We start from the raw sequence: 23,544 nt of genomic DNA on the forward strand, positions 1-23,544 counted from the left end.
AGGCGTCGAACAACACAACCGTTACATTTCAAAGCGAGGCACCGGAGGAGGTGGAAAGCTTCCCTTGTCTTGGCAGTATCATTGACAACCATGGCAGAAAATATGCAGATGTCGGAGCCCGTATTGGTAAAGCTCGCGCAGCCTTCCATCAGCTGAAGAACACATGGGGATCCAGGGGAATAAACAACACGACCAAGATCACGATCTTTAACACCATTGTTAAGCCAATACCGTAGGCCTACTACTTTATGGAGTAGAGATATGGAAAACCACTGTCACCGCCATGAAAACAATTCAGGTATTCATCAATAAGGCCTATACCTGCCTCATAATTTTTTTTATGATCCGCTGGACAGACAAGATAACAAATTAGTAACTGTGGCAGAGAACAAAGCAGCAGCCCATTGAAGTAGATCACTTTCAGAGACGCTTGAGGTGGATAGGCTCCACACCTTTTGCAAAACTGCATCTAACATCACAAGCCCTCACCTGAAACCCCCGAAAGATGAGAGGACGGCACATGAATACATGTCGCCACGATTCGGAAGCATTTGCCAAGCAAAAGAGGTATGACTTTGGGACATTGAACTGAAGAGACTCACACAGAACTGGGACGCCTGGAGGAAGCTGGTTCAGCCGCATGGTTGGTGATCTATATGTCTCAGAAGGGACCATGGGAAAGAGAGAGAGAGGTTACATCAGGCATACCAGATCCAATGGGTAGGCTAATGTTGGTACAGTGTTAGATTAGTTTTTATTTAGAGAAAAGAGGTAGGCCTATATAGGCTATTAACTTAATATGTCGTTTGAGAGGAATCGTACGTCTCTTTGGTCTCAAAATCGAAACCTTCGATCCCGCCGTCCTGGGGAGGTTTGGGTTAGAATATAAAAATCTTCAATTCTGAAGGAAGATTCTAAACATAAAACAGACAATCTAGACAAAGTGATATATTGCAAAAGAGTTAACATTCCTAAGCCCCAAAAAGTGATTTTGTGAGTGTTTTCTGGGTTTTCTTGTTCTTTTATTTTGGTGTAAATTTAATTACAATATTATATAGTAGTGATCAAGAGTTGTAGCCCTTGTTTCGATGGTTTGTATCGAGACGTCTAGTAATTCTATGGTACGGTCGATCTATAGACTTAGTTATATATGATTTTTAACATACATATTCAATATTGCAGTTTGTAAAAATCTTACTAAGCTAAGTTCTAGATCTAGTCTTTATTTGGCATTACTGTCATATTACTGGTTCATATTCTATGAAACTTTAAGTAACTGGTTACTGTAGACTACTCAGACTACTGTTGTTGTGTACACTGGATTCTTCAGGATTCAGGATTTCCTGATTGAGTGATACTAGAATAGAAAATAGAATACTACTGTAGTACTATAGTATACTTATACTATTACTAGTACTACTAGTACTCTACTTCACTGCTACTACTTGCTACTAGACTAGATCTATCATCTAGTAGTGATCAGTGATAGGGAGAGAACAAATATTGCAGTGAAACACTTGAACTTGAAACAGTTATAACAGTAATAATAAATTATTAAACGGCTCCAAACTGGCAGTGAAAACAACACCAATAACTTCAGTATACTCAATAAACTCAATAGTATCTCAAGGAACTGTCTTATCTTCTTATCTTATATAATACAGACGTTACTTCAAAAAAGAAGATGATTACGTCCTACGCGTCATGCATATTAACCAATGACTTAAATTCTGCCAAGTCACTGGTTTTCCTGGCTAGCTCAGGCAACCCATTCCATGCTCTAATAGCACAAGGGAAGAAGGAGTATTTGTACAAATTTGTCCTAGCATATGGGACGAGGAATGTGCCTTTATCTTTGTGTCTTTCAGAGTATTTTATTAAATTTTGTTTTTGTATTTGAAGATTATGGTTCAGTGTTTTATGTATAATTGTTACTTCTGTCCTGAAGGCTTTCTAAATTTAGTGATTTTACTAAAAGTGTTACTCTGGTTAAGTGTGAATATTTGTTTGTTATGAATCTCACTGCTCTATTTTGTGTCTGTTCCAGTTTCTTAATGTTATCTTGAGTTGAGGGGCCCCAAACGGAGGATGCATATTCTATTATTGGCCTAACCAAGGTTAAATAACATTTTAGTTTTATGTTCTTATTTGATTTATAGAAATTTCTTTTATTAATTAAAATCCTAATGCTTTGTTTGATTTTTTTATAGTTTCATCAATATGTGGATTCCATGACAGTTTTTCATTTATTATAACACCTAGGTATTTTGCGTTTTTAGTCGGGTGTATTACTGGTTTGCCATGAATAAGATAAGTGGAATTAATTTGTTTTAGTTTTTTTGTTACTCTTAACAACTGACATTTTTCTGGGTGGAAAGACATGCTCCAATTTGATTCCCATTTCTGTAATTCATCTAATTCTCTTTGTAAAATATCTGTGTCTTGTGTTGTTTTTATTGTTCTATATATTATGCAATCGTCTGCAAATAATCTGACTTTTGTTCCTGAGGTAATGCAATTTGAGTCTTCTGTCTTATGGTGGTGCTTATTGTTATTCCCCTAAATCCCCATGCCCATATGTTCTTTAGCACATTAGGCTAAAAGAAGAATTCAAGCCTTTGAGAGTAAATATGCTACAGAAAAATGTCTACTACTAGATCTACTATTATAATATTAATTTGCATTGAATCACTGACACTACTGAATTCAGAGAAAATACTAGTCCTGTATTTTAATAGATATATATAGTAATAGACATAGAAATTTATAGATCTAATGTGTGTCTAGAATGATCCCAGAAACTAGAATGTAACACCAACCCCCCTTCTGCTCTTGTCTTTTGTAGCTCTGTCTATTTGTTTTGTAGTCTATTTTTACTATTAATTTATGACACAAAGAGCGATAACTATATAAATGTTTCTATAGATAAAAAGGCTTGTAAAGATCCATAATAACATTTTTTTTCAGGCAATGAGTCAACTTTGAGAAAAATACATTAAGATGGAATTGACCATTCTTCACTTCAATGATGTCTATAACATTGAAGGTCAAAGGGATGAACCTAAAGGTGGTGCAGCTCGCATGCAAACATACATCAAATCACAAAAGCACCTTGATCCAATTCTTCTTTTCAGTGGAGATGCACTAAATCCGTCACTCAGTATGTCTTTATTATTACTGTTCTTGTAGTTGTCTTTTACCTTCTTGTTTTTATAAATTACAGACTTCAATGGTCTACTTATTGTCATTATCTTCTTATTTATAGATTTTAGGATTTAAAGCCATCAATGAAAAAGAAATTTAAGTGAATTGTGCATTTAGCCACATGTAAATCTAGTCCTTTTAGTTGCATAGAGATTGAAACTGTATAATTTAGAATCTATAGTCATTGGTTTTCCTAGCTTTTCTAGGCAATATGTATTGGATAAAGGGTGTATGAAAATATCATTTTTTATATGTGTGTCTTATTTAGTATTTATTAGATTATCTTAGGGTTATTGATAAATATTTCAATCATCTATCATGGTGTATCATTAAATCAAGTGATTTTACTTATAATGTTAGCTCTAGTATTAGCTATGATTTTTTCACTTGTGATACTTGTCTATCTGATCTAATTTGTCTTTGTTCAAATCTTGTAATGTTTTCTTAAAAAAAAACCCAGGAGATACATAATCTATTACTGCCCTATGTATCATTTTGGTTTAATGTCCTTTATTAGAATTGTAAATATTATTCAAATAATCTCGAACAACTAGTTTTATTTTCTAAATAATTTCATCGCTATTGAAATTTTAATGGTAGATCTCCATTTATGAAACTTATATACAGGTTACTTATGAACAGAAGTGTTATTTCTTTTACATTTTTTCGGTCATACTTTTCAGGATGCTCCAATAAGTTTTCCATTTTATAAATTTTAATGTAGTATTTCAGTTTCTTGTATTTTATTGTTCTGTTTACTATTATCTGTAAAATTTTGGGATCTTTGGGTGCATCTGATTTCAACCAGCTCTAATAAGTACCTGACATTAATCGGGGAAAGTTAAGGTGGTTGGTCATTGTGCTGGTCACATTACACCCTTGTTAACCATAGGCCACAGAAACAGATGACCTTTACATCATCTGCCATGTGGACCAATAGGTCTGAAAGGGGAACTTTACTTAACTTTATCTCTAAAGAGTCTAAATTGTTATTTAGGCATATTGCAATAAGATAGATTATCTATAACAGGAGTGGGCCAAAAATATTTCATGTGCAACATTCTATACTTTTTGTGCTGTAGCCCATTTATTTAACTTGGTTAGAATCATATTTTCAATTTTTTTGTTTGTTCCTTTTTTAAAAGAATAATTGAAATGTGATAATAGAACATAAAAGAAAGTTATGTCATTCAATTACAATTTGTGACTTTTTTTTTCAGTGAGCATATTTTTAAAAGGAGATCAGATGATTCCTGTACTTAATGAGCTTGGAGTAGCAGCAGCTGTTTATGGGAACCATGATTTTGGTGAGTTACATTAAAAAGAGATGGTTAGATGAAATAGTTTATGACATTATAAATATAGAGGTATATTAGTTACTAGGTGACATATTTTACATTGTTGTATATATTACAACATACATTTAAAGTAAAATGTTCATGTTTTTTTTTTAGCTTTTCTATAAATACATGTAGCCATAAACCTCATGCCACTGATAATATTTTATGCCTTTTTTTGTTCTCACTAGGGTGACATAATTTTTACATTGATTGTTCTCGTTGTGACTTTTTAATAACAGATTTTGGAGTTGATCATTTGGAAGACTTTGCTGACCAATGTAATTTTCCCTGGCTGCTAAGTAATGTTAAAGATATGGTTAACAATGAACCTTTAGCTCGTGGAGAAACCTACGTGATGTTAGAACATGCAGGTATCAAAGTGAGTGATAAAAGATAGTTGCTTTTGGCTTTTCATTTAGCTAGTTTATATTTACTTCCACAAGGCAATTAACTTTTAAGCCTAGAATTAATCATTTCCAAAAAAAAAATTGCATCCCATAGGACTAGGAATGGACAACACATTGTAGTAAAACAGATAATATAGTAGAAAGGGTTCATGATATTCTATCATACATTACAATTTAATTGATAGTGTCAATTTTTTTCCCAATCAAATTTCTTTATTGAAATATTAGTAAAAATAAATATATAATTGTTGAATTAGAATGACTGAGCTGTAAGGGTAATGTCTTTAGTCTGAATATTAAAGAATAGTGAAGCATTTCATATAGAAATGCAAGTCCATCTATGACCTACATATTTTGTCACAACTGATGCAGATCAAGCCATTGAAGATGAACATTTACTTACATATAACATAGAGTAATTGGTATATTATCAAGAAATGTAAGATTCTGACACCAAACATTTATTTCTGAACCTGTCAGGAGTCTTACTGCTTGCTAGCTATGTCCCTTTTTTTAATAATAAAAAGAAACGGGTCATATTTCGTTTACATTCAACTCATTCTTTCTGTTCCATCTCCTATCATTGTTTTTCCTCCTCCCCCCCCCCCCCCCCAAACACAGTGTTGTTGAGTCTAAGCTGTATTTACTTTATTTTCACTCTATGTTTAACTTATCTTGTAGTTCCATTGAAAATGACTTGATTACTCGGATCACCAATCTGATTGCCTCTAACACCAGTTTTGCATAGTATTTAGTACCTATTTAATTACATTTCTTATATACAAAGTTATTTTTTGTTCACAAATGATACACATATTTTTTATGTTAATGAGTCTAAAGTGTTTCCTTATTTCTATGAGAAATAATTTGATGAGGTCGGTGACAATCAGAAAATGCATTTTGTTTTCTGGTAAATATATATATTTGTTTTTATAGTTACCTCCTGAGAATGAAATTTTTTTTCTTTTTAAAATTTACAAGCTACTAACTTGCATAACAGCAAAACATTTGACCTTTTGATTATCTCTATCACCTTATTTCACCCATAACAACAACATGTTTAAAAAAACCCTACAAAATACACAAAAAAAACTTTTGTGCTAAGTAAAAAATCAAGTTAGTGGGAATAGCATTTGGAATGCTTTAAAAACATTTTTATTTTGTGATATTTTAAACATCACTACCATTGGCATTACAGGCCTACCTGTTTCAAAATTTATAAAGGAACAAACTGAAATTAGATTTGGGATTTTCAAATCATTAATAATATAACATAGAGAAATTCAAACAAATAGATTGGCTTTTGTAGTTTCTGATCCTGTTAATATTTCTAGGTTATTATGTCCTAAAGAGCAAGAGGTATGACTCATGTATTTTAAGAATTGCTTTTAATAGCAAAGACTAATTTGGTAAACTTTCAAAATTTGGCCAATTATGACTATGACAATTTTTTTATTTTACATTTTTTTCACTACTGGTCTAAAGCTGAGTTGAATTTCAGATGTTATTTAAAGAATATTACCATAATTAAATTTTTTTTTCTAGACTTAAGCCAGCCCAGTCCTTCTTTCAATAACACATCACAGAAGGCATCATGAAATTTTGATTAGATGCAAATTTGCGAATTATGCATTCAACACTTAAACTGGCTTTTCAAATGTATTCTGCCTCATGCTGCTATCACACTATTCACACATCTTGTCATTCAAAAGTATTTAATGGGAACTGGATTATTGGTATTTATTCATATTGGAAGTTTGGCAAGACAGACCTTGTTTATGTTGATACTTATGCAAAGTTACAAATTGCATTGTTTTTTGTACATTAGTGACAATATTTAAGTGCTTTAGCATGTGGAGACTGGCATCTGTCAAGGAACTGTTCTGTACCTTCACCTATCCCTTAGTCTGTTGAACTGCTGGGTCACCACACAAGATCTGTTGACTGTCTCTCTCTGTTCATCTCTGTCTTTTGCCCTGATAAGAATTTCTTTCAATGACAGACCTGTCAATTCTTTTATGTTGTCTTCCCATCACTTTCTCTGTCTGCCTATTCTTCTTTTTCTTGGTACTTTCTCTGAAGAAAGGTCTTTGCAAGCCCTGAGGATCTTGTGATATGTCCATAGAGTTTAAGCTTGCATTTTTTTGACAGTAAGCAGCTCATCAGGGGGCCAAATGGCTGTATTAATCCTGTTTCTAATTTCTTTATTTGTGATGTTGTCTTTGTAAGTGATACCAAGAAACTATAATAACACAAAAATTAAGGCAACTTTTATTTTCTAAAAAACAATTTAGAGTGGAAAGGGAAAAGTTGGCTAATCACAGAGTGATATATTTTCTTTGATCTTTATGCAATCTTTATGCATAATGTGAACAGAGTAGTTTTAGCTTTAGATTATTTAGCCTTAGAACTAAGCATTTTAAAAAGAGTGTATCTGTTATGTTAGAAACATTGAAGGAAGACAGTTCAGTATATTTAAACCAGTGTCATTTTATATAGACTGAATATAGACATGAAATCATCTTTTATTCATTGAATATTGAGATGTTACATTTGTTCTTGTTCTTTTATGTGTGCTTTTTGGGTTGTTTTTGTCTGACAAGGAAATGTAAATGTGAACATTTTATCGCAAGGAGTGTAGAATACACAAGATGAAACAGTAAATTAGTAAAGTTTCTTTATAACAGTCCCACAACAGTCTATGACAAAATTAGATTTTTTTTTTTTCAAATTAAATTTTTTATAGGGGATTATTTAAAAAAATGAACGAAAAAAAAAAAAATATTAATCAAATTTTAGTTTCTCTTGATGCTTTTATTATTTTTTGTTTAGTTGAAATATTGATTTAATATAATGTGTGCTGCTAGTGAATCAAAGCAGCCATTTTTGTTATTAAGCCTTATAGCATGCTTTAAAAAATGTGAATGTTAAAAAAGTAGTCTCAATGACCTTTTACTAAGAGCATTATGCAATTGCATTTGAAGAAATATATTATTCCAACCAAGCTTAACTATTTAAAATAAGCTGAAGTACATTTGAAAAGAACTTACAATCTTGTGCCAATGCTGATTTAACATGCATGCACTAAAATGTTTACCTATTTTTTACTTGCTTAATTTATTTTAAATTCAGTATTAATGACGTCTTCTTATTTTTGTTTTCAGTGAATCTTTATATAGATACACTGATGTTACAATTGACTTTTTTAGAAAATTCTGGATATGATTTAGGATTTTTTCTTTTCTGAAATCAAAATTATAATTTTCAATTATAGTAACAATTGTGATTTATGTGTATATTATATATATATATATATATATATATATATATATATATATATATATATATATATATATATATATATATATATATATATATATATATATATTTTTTTTTTTTTTTTTTTTCTATGGTTTTGCAACTAGCGTAAAAATAAAATTTGTTATGTTAAGACCACCTTATTATTATCATTGAAAAAATATATTTTTGATTTCAGAACAAAATAAACATTAAAAAAAAATCTTTTGATACCATTATAAATGTCAAATTTCACATCAGTGTATTTTTAGTTGTCTTATTTTATTTGCTTTCCATTGACACACATAGCAATGTCCATTGACACATATAACAATGTTCCATAACCAATGTTATTTGATTGGTACTACAGAATGCTAATTTTTTTTGTAGGACTTAAAATGTCTTTTTTTCGAATGATATCGAAGCAATTTTAATATGATGCTAAATCAACCAATACATTTTTTTTAAAGAAATTGGATTCATTTATTTAAAAAAAACAACAATAGATTAATTAAATAATAAAAAGGCTTGTGTTTATATTTTTATGGGAAAGTTGCATCATCTTGAAGAATAGCCTCATTATTTAAAAATGTTGTTCACAATATAATTGGATGTTTAATTTCTATTTACTTATAGATTGGTATCATTGGTCTTGTTGAAGAAGAATGGATTGACACCCTTTCAACACTGGATCCTGAAGATGTGACGTTTATAGATTTTGTTGAGGCTGGCGAACATTTAGCAAATCTTGTTAGACAAATGGTCAGTATTATAAACTTCTCATTTTAAAAGTACATACAAGATTTAAACTAAAAATGTAATGCTTCAAGTTAAAATAATGTTAGCTTATGAAATTTTTTTAAACACTTTCTTAAGTTATAAATATTTTCTATTTTTCAGGGAGCCCAGCTTGTAATCGCTTTAACTCACATGAGAGTCCCAAATGACAAAAGGCTTGCAGAAAATGTTTCTGAAATTGATATTATTTTGGGTGGCCATGATCATGATTATGAAATCATTGATGTAAGTACCATGTGTGTGTCTAGTGTATCGTTGAAATAATATTTGTGCCAGTTTGTCCTTTATGTCAGTACAATTGTTTATATTGTGTTGTGAGTATTTTTTAAATATTCTTATAGTAATAATAAGGCTTGTCTTAAATATATTAATGTTCCTGCATTACTAATGACCTTTGGACAATTCTTCACTCTAGATGTACTCTAGAATATTATTCATCAACATATTTAAAGAAATATTTATTTTTGACTCTAGCCACTCTTTCCCCTGGACAGAAAGAATAAAACTGCTGATTTACACTTTTGAATGGCAATATTAAATTCTTGTCTATCAGTTAAATAAAAAGGAAATACAGAGGATAATAAAGCATTGTCTTTGATTCTGAAGGCTTATGATAAGTGCAATAGTTTATTGACTTTATTTAAGTCATGGTTAATATGCATGTCTAAATGCATGACGCGTAGGACGTAATCATCTTCTTTTTTGAAGTAACGTCTGTATTATATAAGATAAGAAGATAAGATAAGATAGTTCACTTGATCACACAACTCAGTTGTGACCTGCATATTTTATCACATTCGATGTAGAAAAGCCTTTGTCCACTGGGAGTCTATTTAAGTTTTCTTTTTGTCTTCTTTGTCTTTGGCAAAAGCTTTTCTTTGAGCTTCAAATGTGCGTCCGGGACTTTGTGAGAGCTCTCCAGCTGTCTTTTTCAGAGGCTATGTTCTGCCAGCTGCTTTTCACTTTGCCATTGAAGACAAAATGGTGCCTCAGTTGCCCTTTAAGTACTTTCAGGGGTGCCACTGTTGCACCCTCCTCCTAAGCTCACCAAAAAAAAAAGATTGCATTTGGCATGAGATCATCCCTCATGCAAGATAGGTGTCTAACTCAGCGATGTTTTAGAATGGCAAGTAGTACTTCCTTACTTAACATGGGCCTTCAGTAAAATATGGTTATTTCTAAGGTAATTATGTCATCATATGCCCAATATGGAGCAAAGGGACAAATAAAGAAAGGTTTATTGATCACTGTATTGGCAGTAATTGTGTGGAGCTTAAAACCAAGGCATGTATAATATATAAGGCTGTTTTCATGGACTGAAACTTATATTTAACCTTTCTATTAGGAAGAGTTACTGCTATCAGTGAAGATGTGAGCTAAATGAGGACTTAAGATTATGTTATAAAATCTGATATCATCAATTTAACTTTTTTATTGTATGTATGTCTGCATTAGATGTGGCAAAATTCGTAGGGTGCAACTGGGTTTTGCTTGGTCATGTAAAATTCTACACTCATCCTTAATCTTTGGAATCGAAAGCAATGCTTATATCTCACACGTTTTTCTTCATAAAAAGCATAATTTGTTATTCAAAGGCAAATTATATTGCTATTAATTCATTTTTTCCCTCCTTTTTTTGTTCTTTTTAATCCTTTACATGAATCTTGTGTTAGATTTTTAAAATAAATTTAGTTTAATATTATGTTTTTATGGTTGTTGACAGGTTAATGGGAGATATGTTATTAAAAGTGGAACAGATTTCCGTAATATGAGCAAGCTTACTTTGACACAAAATGGCTGTGTAAATAATCGCTGGAGTGTGAAAATAGAGAGAGTGGATTTGGATTCTTCTATCCCTGAAGATGTTGATATTAAAAAAATAATCGTGAAAAATTTAGGTAAATTGAAATAATTATTATTTATTAGAGAGTAATACAAAATTAATTTTCAAACTCTGAATTCCATAATTACTACTAAAATAATAGTTGTTATCTGCTATACAATCTTGTAGAAAGTGTGGATGAAAAAATGGACACATACCTTGGTACAATGAATGTTGAGATGGATGGAAGGTTTTCATCTATTAGAACACAAGAAACTAATCTAGGTCAGTGTTTTGGTTTTCTTCTTAGATGTAATCTTTAGATTGAACTTTTTTATAATTATAAATTAATTTTTGTGATCAATTTTATTATTGACTGAATTTGTACGTTTTGAAAGTTCCTTCAGAAATGAAGCTATAATTATGTCTTAGCCCAAAGATGCAGGCAGGTGGAAGCTGATGGACTGGGTTCAAACCCAGGACCATCAAGATGACATTTTACAGCTAGCACACTACCAGGCAACCATCCTGGGATTTATTATCAAGAAAAGGAATCTAATTAACGTACAATTAATAGAAACTGTCTAAACTAATCAAGAACATCAATAATTATTGAACTCTCTAATTGGAACTAAAAAAAATCATGGCTAGGCATCAACATCTTTTTTTTTAAACCATGAAATTATATATATTATTTTATTTTATTCTTTTGTTTCCTTATTTCATTTTTTTTTACTGCTTTTATCAGACTTTTAAAAACATTAATATATGCCTGACCTTATGATCTAAAAACATTTTTTATATCTTTAGGAAATTTTATCACAGACATAATTTTGACAGCTACTAAAGCTGATTGTGCCATTCTCAATTCTGGAACTTTTCGTTCTGATCGGATCCACCCAAAAGGAGAGTTTAAAGTTCGTGATCTGCTCACCATATTGCCATTGGTAGACTCACTTGTAGTAATTAAAGTAAAAGGTTTGTACGTTTTGTCACGCTCGGGGTGTACATCTACATGGTTCAGTGCAACTGGTCTCAGATAAACATATATTCTTACTTATACCTCTGACTGTGGTAATCATTAAGATATGAAAACTATATTACAGCTATGCATTAGGGAAAGTGTGAAAGTTAAATAAAAACAACTGTTAATAATTTATGTGGTAAAACAATGTCTTTTAATTTCTTCTAATTATTTTACTATGGATTACTGTTTTTCACCAAAAAATCATTTTTCAAGATTTACTGCAGTGATTCCATAACTTATTTATGGCATGCCTGCTGTATTCAGGATTTTCCTAATTTTAAAACAAGTCTGTTTTGTCATATTATCAAACTTAAAGTTGTGCTGGCTTAGAAAAGATACTTAAGCAAAAACTTTTGAGAATCACCTTGTTTATCCTTGTTTTATAGAAATAGAATGTATACTTTCATTCAATTGTAATCTGATTACAGGTCATCAGTTAATAGATGCGTTAGAAAATAGTGTGAGTAAATACCCAGTGAAAGAAGGAAGGTTCTTGCAAGTTGCTGGCCTCAGCTTTGGTTTTGACCCAACTAAACCATCTGGTGAAAGAGTTGGAAGAGATTTGGTTCGAGTTCAAGATGAGTACATTGATTTTGACAAGGTGTGCGATTTTCTTTTGTAATCAATACTTTGCCTAAATAGTCATTTTGTTTTTATTTTCATACTTATGGATCAACTTCATTGTTATAAAAAAAAATAATTTGTCTTTAAATTTTTGAAAGGATTATCTGGTTGCTACAAAGGAATATATTGCTCAGGGAAAAGATGGATTTGATGTTTTTAAGAACTGTGAAGTTGTGGTAAGTTAAAACATTTGAAATAATTGTTTAGTAAATGTGCAGGATTTAAATTTGATTTTTGTTTTTAAGTCTGTGTCTCAAATTATCTGGCATATTCTTACTTTTAGTTTATTCAGTGTATTAATTGCCGATTAGTGAGGAATGCTTTTTCATTTAGATTTGGAAAGTTGAAAATTATGCAAAAGTTAATACATGAGTTGAGTATAACATCAACAAAAGTTGATTTTGTTCTTAGCATATGAAAGAAATTATGTAATATTTTCTATGTCCACTCCTTTTTATTATAATATTTCTTTTTATAACTTTCAAAAGAAATAACAAAAGTTGATCAAATTTGCATGCACAAAATTAATTTATCTTGGTGAGTTATCCCTAATGTCTAGTAGTAGAGTCAAAAGTATTAGTATTCTAGATTGTGTCAAATGTTTAATTATTTCTGCTGCCAATCATTTGTTCAGTTGTCAAGTGCCTAACATCTTTGCTCTACATATTAAAGATTTTGGACAGAGTTGTTTAAAATGCTTGTTGGCTGAACTAGTAATTTTGAATCTTGATGTATGTTAAAAATTTTAAATTCATTATTGTGGTGAAATAGTTGCTATTTGTTTATGTTTGTGTAACGTCGTGAGAATGTGTTCACAACATTGATTTAGTGTGCTACAGTCCAAGTCTCCTTCGTCAGTTCATGTGTCGTTCTAGTTTAATAAAGCCTTGTTTTAGGTTACTCTTCAGTGTTCCTTTATTTCTTATTACAATTTATTAAACTAGAAATTTTCAATTCCATGGATCTATGTGCCTCACGTATATTTTTTGGATTTTCGTTCAACACTATTCTCAGTCTGTAAGTAAAAGTAGTAATACAAATGGAACGTCTATTTAGGCCAAAAGAGCTAGACATAGAGCCTAGCTCGCCATCGGCTGCCGAGAAGTGGCTGCACTGGCTCAGAACATTTGAGAATTTCATCTCCTCAGTCTCTCACTGCGAGATTGACAAAAAGAAATTACTAGAAAACTACGTTTCTTCGAGCGTATTTCAGTACATAAGTGAGTGTACAACGTTCGAAGAATCAATCAAAGTTCTACAAAATGTCTACGTGAAGCCTAAAAGCGAAATTTTTGCACGGCACATGATAACTCTTTGTCGACAAGAGAACGGACAAACCGTTGACTCCTTCCTACTTAAGCTTAAAAGTATGGCCAAAGACTGTGACTTCAAAGCTGTCACCGCTGAAGAACACAGAGATATCTTTGTAAGAGACGCCTTCATTACTGGACTGGCTTCAAACAGCATAAGGCTGCGACTCTTAGAGAAATCTACTCTAACTCTACAGTGCGCCTATGAAGAGGCAAGACAACTCGAATATGCCCATAACCATGCCATGGCGTATAACATCCACTCTGAAACTCCCTGTGGAGCTAGCGCCGACGATGAGAGCCTTTCTCCAATGACAAAAGTAGAACACGAGGTGAGTGCGGCGACTAGTAAAAGATGTTTCTTTTGTGGAAACAGCCCACATCAACGCTTTAGATGTCCGGCCCGTGACGCTACATGCAACTTGTGCGGTAAGAGGGGCCATTTCCAGAAAGTCTGTAAATCGACCAGACAGACACTCAAATCTACAACCTCAGCCATAGTGAAAGCAGATGATGACACGTCTCGGACTACAACCGTTGGATCTTCCTGGGCATCGACACCAGCGTCCGGTCTTACTAAATCTACTATTTCAATACTCGTCAATGGAGTACCATTGAAGGCTCTCGTAGATACGGGGAGCAGTGAAAGCTATATATCTTCTTCAATTGCTAAAAGGTACAAATGGAAATTAGAAACGTCCAGAAACAGAATCTACATGGCCTCTACACATCTTTCTCGCACTACTCACGGCCATATTTTCGCTAAAATAAAGTACAAAGATGATCAATATGAAAGTGTTAAGCTCTCACTACTAGATGGACTAGTATCTGATGTAATCTTAGGGCTAGATTTCATCAGCCAGCACGAAAAACTGATGATCCCATTTGAAGGAAAACGAAGCACTCTCCAGGTCTGTACGCTGAAAGCTGCACGAGTTGAAGCCCCTCGCCTCTTCGCTAATCTGGCTCCTAACTGCCATCCCATAGCCACTAAATCTAGAAAATATTCTATGCCTGACTCCAAATTCATTCAAACTGAAATCAAGAGACTTCTATCTGACAAAATTATTGAGCCTTCCACGTCCCCGTGGCGAGCCCAGATAATTGTAACAACGAATGAAAGGCACAAGAAGAGAATGGTAATCGACTATAGCCAAACCATCAATCGATTCACTTACCTCGACGCGTATCCCGTGCCAAAAGTGGATGAACTGGTGCAGGAAATATCTAAATACTCAATGTACAGTACATTTGACCTCAAAAGCGCTTACCACCAGATACCTATCAGGGATGATGAAAAGCAGTACACGGCGTTCGAGGCTGGCGGAAAGCTTTATCAGTTTTGCCGCATTCCTTTTGGAGTGACAAACGGAGTCGCCGCATTTCAAAGGACGATCAACACAATAATTGAGGAGGCAGGGCTACAGGACACGTTCGCTTACGTGGATAACGTTACCATCTGCGGACTTGACCCCATTAGCCACGACCAGAATCTACAGAGATTTCTCAATGCCGCTAAAAGGTACGGTATCACCTTCAACAATGATAAAAGTGCTATTGCGACTAATAAAGTATGCCTCCTAGGCTACGAAATCTCACAAGGGCAATTAAGACCAGACCCCGAAAGATTTCAAGCATTGAGAAACCTACCTCCACCACAAGACATGAAATCACAAAAGCGGGTGATTCATTATTATTCTCAATGGATCCCAAATTTCTCCAACAAGATCCATTTATTGGTGAACAACAAAGCCTTTCCTCCCCCTGAACAAGTACAACAAGCTTTTAAACAGCTAAAACACGAACTTGAAAACGCTGCTGTGTCGACGATAGACTACAATCGACCACTAACAGTCGAAACAGATGCCTCTGACATTGCGATTGCCGCCACTCTTAATCAAGACGGCCGTCCTGTCGCCTTCTTTTCAAGAACACTCACTAATAGTGAACGCAGACACTCAGCAGTGGAAAAGGAAGCATACGCTATCGTAGAAGCCCTGAGAAAATGGCAACATTACCTTATCAGTAGACCCTTCACATTGGTTACAGATCAACGCTCAGTGTCTTTTATGTTTGACCAGCAGAACAAGGGCAAGATCAAAAACGAAAAGATTCAAAGATGGCGACTGGAGCTTAGTTGTTTCCAATATGACGTCGTATATCGACCCGGGAAACAAAACGCTGCGGCGGATACCTTTTCAAGGAACCACTTTGCGTCAGCAATGACTGGAGAAGACCTCAAACTGTTACACAACAACCTCTGTCACCCAGGGGTCACGAGACTCCTCCATTTCGTTCGGACCAAGAACTTACCTTTTTCCTGCGAGGACGTCCGCAAAGTGGTAAACCAATGTAAAACTTGCGCTGAACTGAAGCCTAGATTCTTCAAACAGTTTTCAGGCACCCTCATCAAAGCTACCCAACCATTTCAGAGAGTAAGCATTGATTTTAAGGGGCCACTCCCATCTGCTACTCACAATAAATACTTATTAACAATGGTGGATGAGTACTCACGCTTCCCATTTGCCTACCCATGTCCCGATATGTCCTCATCCACTGTCATAAAGTGTTTAAATCAGCTGTTTTCCTTTGTTGGGATGCCAGAGTACGTCCATTCTGACAGAGGTACGTCCTTTATGTCGAGGGAGGTGCAATCCTTTCTGCACGAGAGGGGAATAGCTACAAGTAGAACAACCGCCTTTAATCCCTCAGGCAACGGACAAATTGAACGACTAAACAAAACTCTATGGAACGCTGTTACTTTAGCACTGAAAGACCTCGATCTCCCGATCTCGAGATGGGAGCTTGTCTTAAACCAGGCCCTATACTCGATTAGATCATTACTATCTACGGCAACAAACGAAACTCCACATGAGAGAGTTTTCCGGTTCAACCGAAAATCCTCCTTTGGGATATCTATCCCCACTTGGCTATCTAGCCCAGGTAGAGTGTTGCTGAGAAGAGAGAACCGATCTTCAAAGTATGATCCTCTCACGGAGGAAGTCGAATTGCTGATGTGCAACCCCCAATACGCTGTCGTACGGTTGCCCAGCGGTAAAGAGGAGACGGTCTCTCTAAGACGCTTGGCTCCCACCCCCTCCCCATCCACAACAACAAGAGAACCTTCGTTCTTCCCTCAGGGTGAGGATAATGAATATCCTCCAGAAACTCAAAACACGGAAGTACCAGTCAACACCCCTACGGTGATACAAGAAAGGAAAGAACCCCTGGTAGGCTCTGAGGACCTCCGAGCGCTTCCTCTTGAAAATACCCCACTTGACGCTCAGGAACTCACTAGTGACTCCCAAACTGTAGAACAGGATAGTCAACCCCGTTACAACTTGAGAGAGAGAAGAACCAGACCGAACTATAGAGTCTAGAGTTGTTCCTTTATTGCACTACACATGTTCTACATAAACTGGCATTGTTTATCTCTTGCTACTGATATTAGAGTTTACTTTTCACTTACTTACGTACATGTCTACTTACTACACTATTTGTTAATATTTAAAACAGAAACTAGTAATTGTTTATAAGTCATACAACAGATACTGGTTTTTAGGTTTCTTTGCATCACCATTCACTATTGTTTACAAGAGAAATTAATATTTCGACACTATTTATTGATCTATTGTATTACAGGCACTGGCATTCTCTTTTATTTATGCTATTGGCCTACTATATTACAATACTTGCTATTTTAATTCTAGGCGGGGTGAATGTGGTGAAATAGTTGCTATTTGTTTATGTTTGTGTAACGTCGTGAGAATGTGTTCACAACATTGATTTAGTGTGCTACAGTCCAAGTCTCCTTCGTCAGTTCATGTGTCGTTCTAGTTTAATAAAGCCTTGTTTTAGGTTACTCTTCAGTGTTCCTTTATTTCTTATTACAATTATTTCAGAGAAAATTCTCAAATGCAATCATAGGTCAAACTCCTAGTTTCTTAGTTCCCTATGACATAAACTTGATTGTTAGTCCTATCCCTGTGACAAGGTGAACATACTCTTACAAATGAATTTGCTGATATTTATCTCTAGATCAATGCAGAGCAATGTTCATCTCTTTCTACAATGGTGCAGAATCATTTTGAAGCTGTCAGAATCTACAATGGAGAAATTGAATGCAAATCTGGACATCGCCAAAGCTTAGTTTCTCTCAAAAGGTTTGAATTAATTGAATTACTTTTAGTCGTGAAAATAGCATCTCAACATACATGACTAGATTGAGCTAGGGCCACAAGTAGGACATAATCTTCTTTTTTGAAGTAACCTCTGTATTTTATAAGATAAGATAGTACAGGTCTATTTGGTGTTCTGTATCTTGTATATGCTTGTATCATGTAGTTTTACTTCACTTCCTTCTTTCTGCTGTATCATCTTAAATCTGTTTCATCTGAGTTTATATCATATTTTTATTGTATGGTCTTTTCTATACCAATACCATAGACTTGGTGTAAAAAAAAATAAATGAGAGCAATGCTATGGAAATTGGTTAAGTATTAATAGAGATCACAAATTCTTTTTTTTTTTCTACCTCCCTTTTTTTAAAAAAAAAAACTGGGATGATTTTTTTCAAATCTCATAGATCTTATATTTTGTCCATTTCATAAGTACTGTATATTTTGTCTCAGGCGAGATGAAATGGTCAAACAACTTAGTATTGACTTAGAGAAATGTGATCAACCAAGAAAACTTATTCGTCAGGAAAGTATACAAGGAATGGAGAGTGAATTGAACCTCCTTGCCCCTAGAGTAGAAGGCAGAATTTATTTCCTCACTGAAGAGGTAATTGTAATAACATGCTTAGTTTTTGTTTGTTTAATATGTAAAAGGCATCAACTTAGAAACTATGGGGCAAACTTTCTCCAGAAAATGATAGTGTTGTTTTCGAATTGCTAGATAAATTTAAGTTTGATTGTATCTAAGTTCATTTTTTTGTGATAAAGTTTGTAACTGTATGAATGTGTGTATAATATATTTTTACTTATATATTACGTGTCAGTTGGCATGTATGCCAGAATGACCAGAAGTGTGTTACTTTTAGATAAGGACAGAGGCCGATATGTGATTTGCTATGAGAAATAATCAAGTGTTGTGTTTGTGATGACCAAGTTATTGTGTTTGTATATGTACCCGAGAAACACCTAGATTAGTAAGAAGGAAGTGTCCTTTCTATTCAATTTGAAGTATTTGAGTGCTGTTACAGTAATGTAACTATAAGATGTCAAAGTGTAAATGTTACAAGGATAAATGGTAGGATAGGAACTTGCTGGTCTTCAAAATGTAGTATGGTCTGAATTCATGTGTCCTGTAGCTACACTTAGGACATCACAAACATAACTGTTATACATGAACTCGAGTCTGATTTCAGCAGACAAAATAATGTTTATTCAATGATAATAAACTGCAACTTTAAGCATTTAGTTACAAGTCACTGGTTAAATAAGAAATGGCATGATATCCTTCATATTTGTTACATCAACATAATTCAACTTGTTGAAATACAGTTACATTGGTATCACTGTAGTATCAAATAAAACATCCTTTAGAATAAGTATATCTCACACTAAATACAACTATAATAATACAAATATATGAATACATTCCGTCCGCATCACAGGGGTAACAATACAGTTCTCTATACATCTGTACTGCTCAGAGTAGAGGAAACTACTACTGATGTGTCCTGTCCCAGGTACAGAACTACTACTGACTTACTACTAACCACCTATATATTTCCAAACCATTATTGGGAGACCTTTGGATCTTGTCAAACTCATCCCTAGTCTCTAATTCTAAATAAAACTCCCAGTTTATCCTCCTCCATGAAGGAATGGACCAACCCTCCCCTCAGATAGAGTATATAAAAGCATGTTTTACCTCTGTGTGCTTTTAGTTTGAAATGAATGATCTCTTTAACTCTACAGAAAATCAATGTCATGCAGACTTTGCTACCAGGGCTCAAGGCTCGCAGTCTGAGTATGGTGAAGGAAGATTCCAGTTCGCTCTCTGGCAGTTCGCTAAGCAGCATGACCCTAGAAAACTAAGTCTAGCTATTCCTCAGAGTATTTGTCATTTTTAATTAGTCTAATGAAATATCTCTTTCATATTGTTAACATTATACATATATATATATATATTAAATTAATACATTTGATATGTTCTTGTTTGAATCATTTTTGACCAATATGATGCCTAAAGATTCAAATTACTGTATTCAAACTTTTTCAATGGGTGAAAGAAAACCTAAACTTTCAGTGTAAAGAATTATAAGTTGCCAATCATGCTGATTAAGATACAACTTTTGTTATTGTTCAATATATCTGATGTTTGTTGTTATTCAATGATATACTAACAAATCCAAGAGGTAAGGTTATGTCTTCTGCTTAGAAATAGCTTATGTTAATGTTAATATTTAGCTTGTCATTGAAACTTAATTGTTATTTTTTAAATGTTTACATTTTGATAAGTATTTAAATAAAATGTTTTTTTTTCTTATCAGAATTTTGTAAACATCTGAATCGATTTCCTTGACATCAGAATCTTTTTTTTCTTAGGGCATTACATTATGTTATGTGGGCATGTTGGTCGTGTGGTAAAGCATTTGGTCTTGAGTCATGGGACCCTTGTTAACTGTCGGCCATAGAAACAGGTGACCTTTACATCATCTGTCCTCATAGATTGCAAGGTCTGAAAAGGATAATTTTACTTTATTGTTACGTCGTAATAAAGTTACAATCAGGCATTTTACTTCGTTTATTTAATAAAGCGAACTAAAAAAATGTTTTGCTGCCATTATAAAATTAATATTAACACTTCTTTCAGGGCATTACTTTATGATAATATGGCATTGTCTAGGATATGATATGATCACATTATAATTATAAACTGAGATCATTGACATATTTGCTGTCATTTGGATATATCATTATATGACTTTTTTTTCCCCTTCACATAACAATTCAAACTCTCAAGGCAAGCTTCTCTAGTTTGAGTAATTCAAGTATAATTATCTAAGAGTCAGCATCTTCTAATGTGTTCTGCTTTAATAAATATTGTAATTTTAATCCTTCAATTATACTTTATGTAATAACAAACATTTTTTTCTTATTTACTTTATTACTTCAGTTCTAAAAATAATCTGATTCTTCAATTCTTTGTATTCATTATGTTGTTTTTCTTGAATGATAGCTTTTTTTTTTGTGATTACATATAACAATTGAGTTTTAGAATTTTTCAATTCTTAAATAGTGACATTTTGATTTCCTTTTTTTTTTCAAACTTTTTTCTTGTTGTGTTCAGAGTTAGATGCATGGGACCAATATTGTTAAAGGTCCTTCTTTTCCTGTAGTGATTTAATCTTTTATCTTGTGATTTGGTTCTGAGTCATTGCTGTTATTATTATTATAATAATTTGGTGCATAATATCTAGCTTGACTCAAATATATTTTTATTTGTGATTTAAAACCTATCTTGTGATATTAAAACTTACTATATCTTGGAACAGATGTTATCGTCCTGGTTTGTTATGTCAAATGTTGTAAGATATATGCACCTATCTGAGATGTTCATTCCTTGTTATAACCCTCTTTCATCCAGCTCTACATGTGATCTAGTGTGTGTTTTGAAATGGTTTTGTATGAAGCATGGCAAATGGTCTTTGTGTGTTGATGTTTCTTTGTAGTTCACTGCTGCTTTGAAGAGACTGCCATTATCGAATTTACTTATTTTTCTTTAAAGCTCATGAAAAGTTGACTATATCTTGAAACTTCTGTATCATGTTTATAATTATTACCAATGCTTGCTTTTTTTTTGTAAAAATAATTTATTGCTTCTCAATAGCAACGATGCTGCTGCTGTAACTGCACTTTTTGTTTTGAGTGGCAAATGTTTCTCTAACAATGAAGTTGAATATAGGACTGATCTAAGATGTTTGAAATTGTATTATTACAATGTATTTTATACACTTTATGTTGCATTATTTAAAGAACATACTTGTTTGCAATGTTAGTGGATTGTTGTATCAGCTGTTTCTTTATCTACTTTGACTAAACGCCAGGTATTTCCAACCTTGTTTGAATTTAATACAGCAATAAAATATCACAGTTAACAGCAAAATAATATAAAGAATGTTTAAATTTAAATAAAAGTTAAATTTAAGGTGTGCTATATTGGTAATTAATATAAATTTAAAAAAATAGTTCTTGAAGAAATTATTTATGTTGTTCTTTTAAAATCTAGAAATTAAAATTGTTCGGGGACTTGATGGATGAAAGGAATAACATAGCTTCTAAACCATAGAGAAAAATTAAAATTCTAAACGAGAGAATTTACTTGGTAACAGTTGAGTTCACCAGGCTAAATTAACATCTGAAAACATTTGGAAAATATTGCCCCAAAACACCTTATAAGTCATTCACTTCAGAAATGAACTCTGCTTTACTTAACTACCACCAGGGAAACTTTCCTTGACAACATGTCCTGGTCTTGTCCTATGCGTTCCAGGCTGGTCCTAGACTTGAACCCTCCCTGACGTCTTGCAGATCTGGATTAAGACATCATAACAATTTTCATTTCTGAATGAATTTCTGAAACAGAACAAGAAGTTTAAAAAAAAAAATATTGAAACATAAAGCTTGTTGAGTTGTTGCACTTTTGTGATCAGTACTCTGGCCAACATTTCTTTCTTTTATTAAGTGATGTTAAGTTAGGCATTCAACTCCATCCTTACAGGGGAAATCCTATCCAACTAGACCTAGATTGTAATCGAAGGCTTGTGCTTTTCTAACCAGGCCTTCTATTATATCATAGAACATATGTCTACAAACTTTGGGTAAGGTATATGTAGTTAATTTTTATGTATGGGGATGGGTAATTAGAGTAACCTATAATAAAATTGTACCATTATCACAAACCTTAGGTGTATGTTGCCCACATTCTTAGTTATATGCCTCTCTGCTGATGTATGCTGTTTGTTGGGTAATTGATATTATAACTATGCCACTTTTTGATATTATTAAAAAACTAGTGTGTTAGCAAGACCATTTGTATCTATCATATTAAAATTTCATATTTATCTAGTGTAAAATGTTTATTGAAAGGGGCATCATTATATGTTTGCATTTATAAAATTCACAAGGCAGTTTGTTGTTTTGTAAATCAGTGCTTCTTCTCAAAGGATTTTTATGTCTGTAATTAAAAAAACAAGGCTTAGGCAATTGAAGGTCTAAAAATGTCACACTGACCTTTGTTTTCATTCTTTTTATCAAATAATGTTCAAGTATCTCTGTGCTTACAGTTTTGTCTTTTTCAATTTGTGTGTGTCTGTAGGAGGGATTTGTTGATGTGAGAGTGCTATGCCATGGTGCAGGGGCTGTGTGGAGGTGGCTATACTAAGTGTTACTTATTCAGTTTTTCTATTCTAGCAGAATGGAAATAACTGAAGTTTAATTGTTAAGCAGCTATAAACTATAATCTCATTTCCCTGTCAAATGTAAGCAAAACAAATTCAAGTGTGTAATTTAACTAATTCTACTCCCATCAAATGATTTATATAGAGAGTGGTAACATGGGCATCTAAGTGTTACTACTATTTTCTAAGTTTTATGGAATACTTGGACCTAAAGTTTTAGTTCTTGACTTCAGATAATATATCCCTACTTCACTTGATCTATAGTCTGTGATACTTTTGTATTCCATGAGTGTTCTCACAAGT

The 23,544-nt window shown here is 33.3% G+C and overlaps 1 protein-coding gene across 2 annotated transcripts; it reads left to right on the forward strand.

Annotated features, from left to right (window-relative positions):
* The first annotated feature begins 1,075 nt into the window (after positions 1-1,075).
* Positions 1,076-20,147, forward strand: LOC106077051 (mannosylglucosyl-3-phosphoglycerate phosphatase-like). 2 transcript variants are annotated; one of them, XM_056036805.1, is made up of 14 exons: positions 1,076-1,121; positions 2,968-3,160; positions 4,425-4,511; positions 4,784-4,923; positions 8,885-9,010; positions 9,149-9,271; positions 10,770-10,944; positions 11,058-11,153; positions 11,679-11,846; positions 12,324-12,496; positions 12,618-12,695; positions 17,868-17,992; positions 18,461-18,614; positions 19,757-20,147. In XM_056036805.1, the coding sequence occupies exons 2-14, from the start codon at positions 3,001-3,003 to the stop codon at positions 19,874-19,876; spliced, it is 1,725 nt and encodes a 574-aa protein (XP_055892780.1). In that variant the 5' UTR covers positions 1,076-1,121; positions 2,968-3,000; the 3' UTR covers positions 19,877-20,147. The 2 variants fall into 2 exon arrangements, with proteins under 2 accessions (XP_055892780.1, XP_055892779.1); XM_056036804.1 differs by having other exon boundaries at positions 1,113-1,181.
* Positions 20,148-23,544: the final 3,397 nt, after the last annotated feature.

Source organism: Biomphalaria glabrata, chromosome 7 (genome assembly GCF_947242115.1).
Source record: "Biomphalaria glabrata chromosome 7, xgBioGlab47.1, whole genome shotgun sequence".
Taxonomy (NCBI): Eukaryota; Metazoa; Mollusca; class Gastropoda; family Planorbidae; genus Biomphalaria; species Biomphalaria glabrata.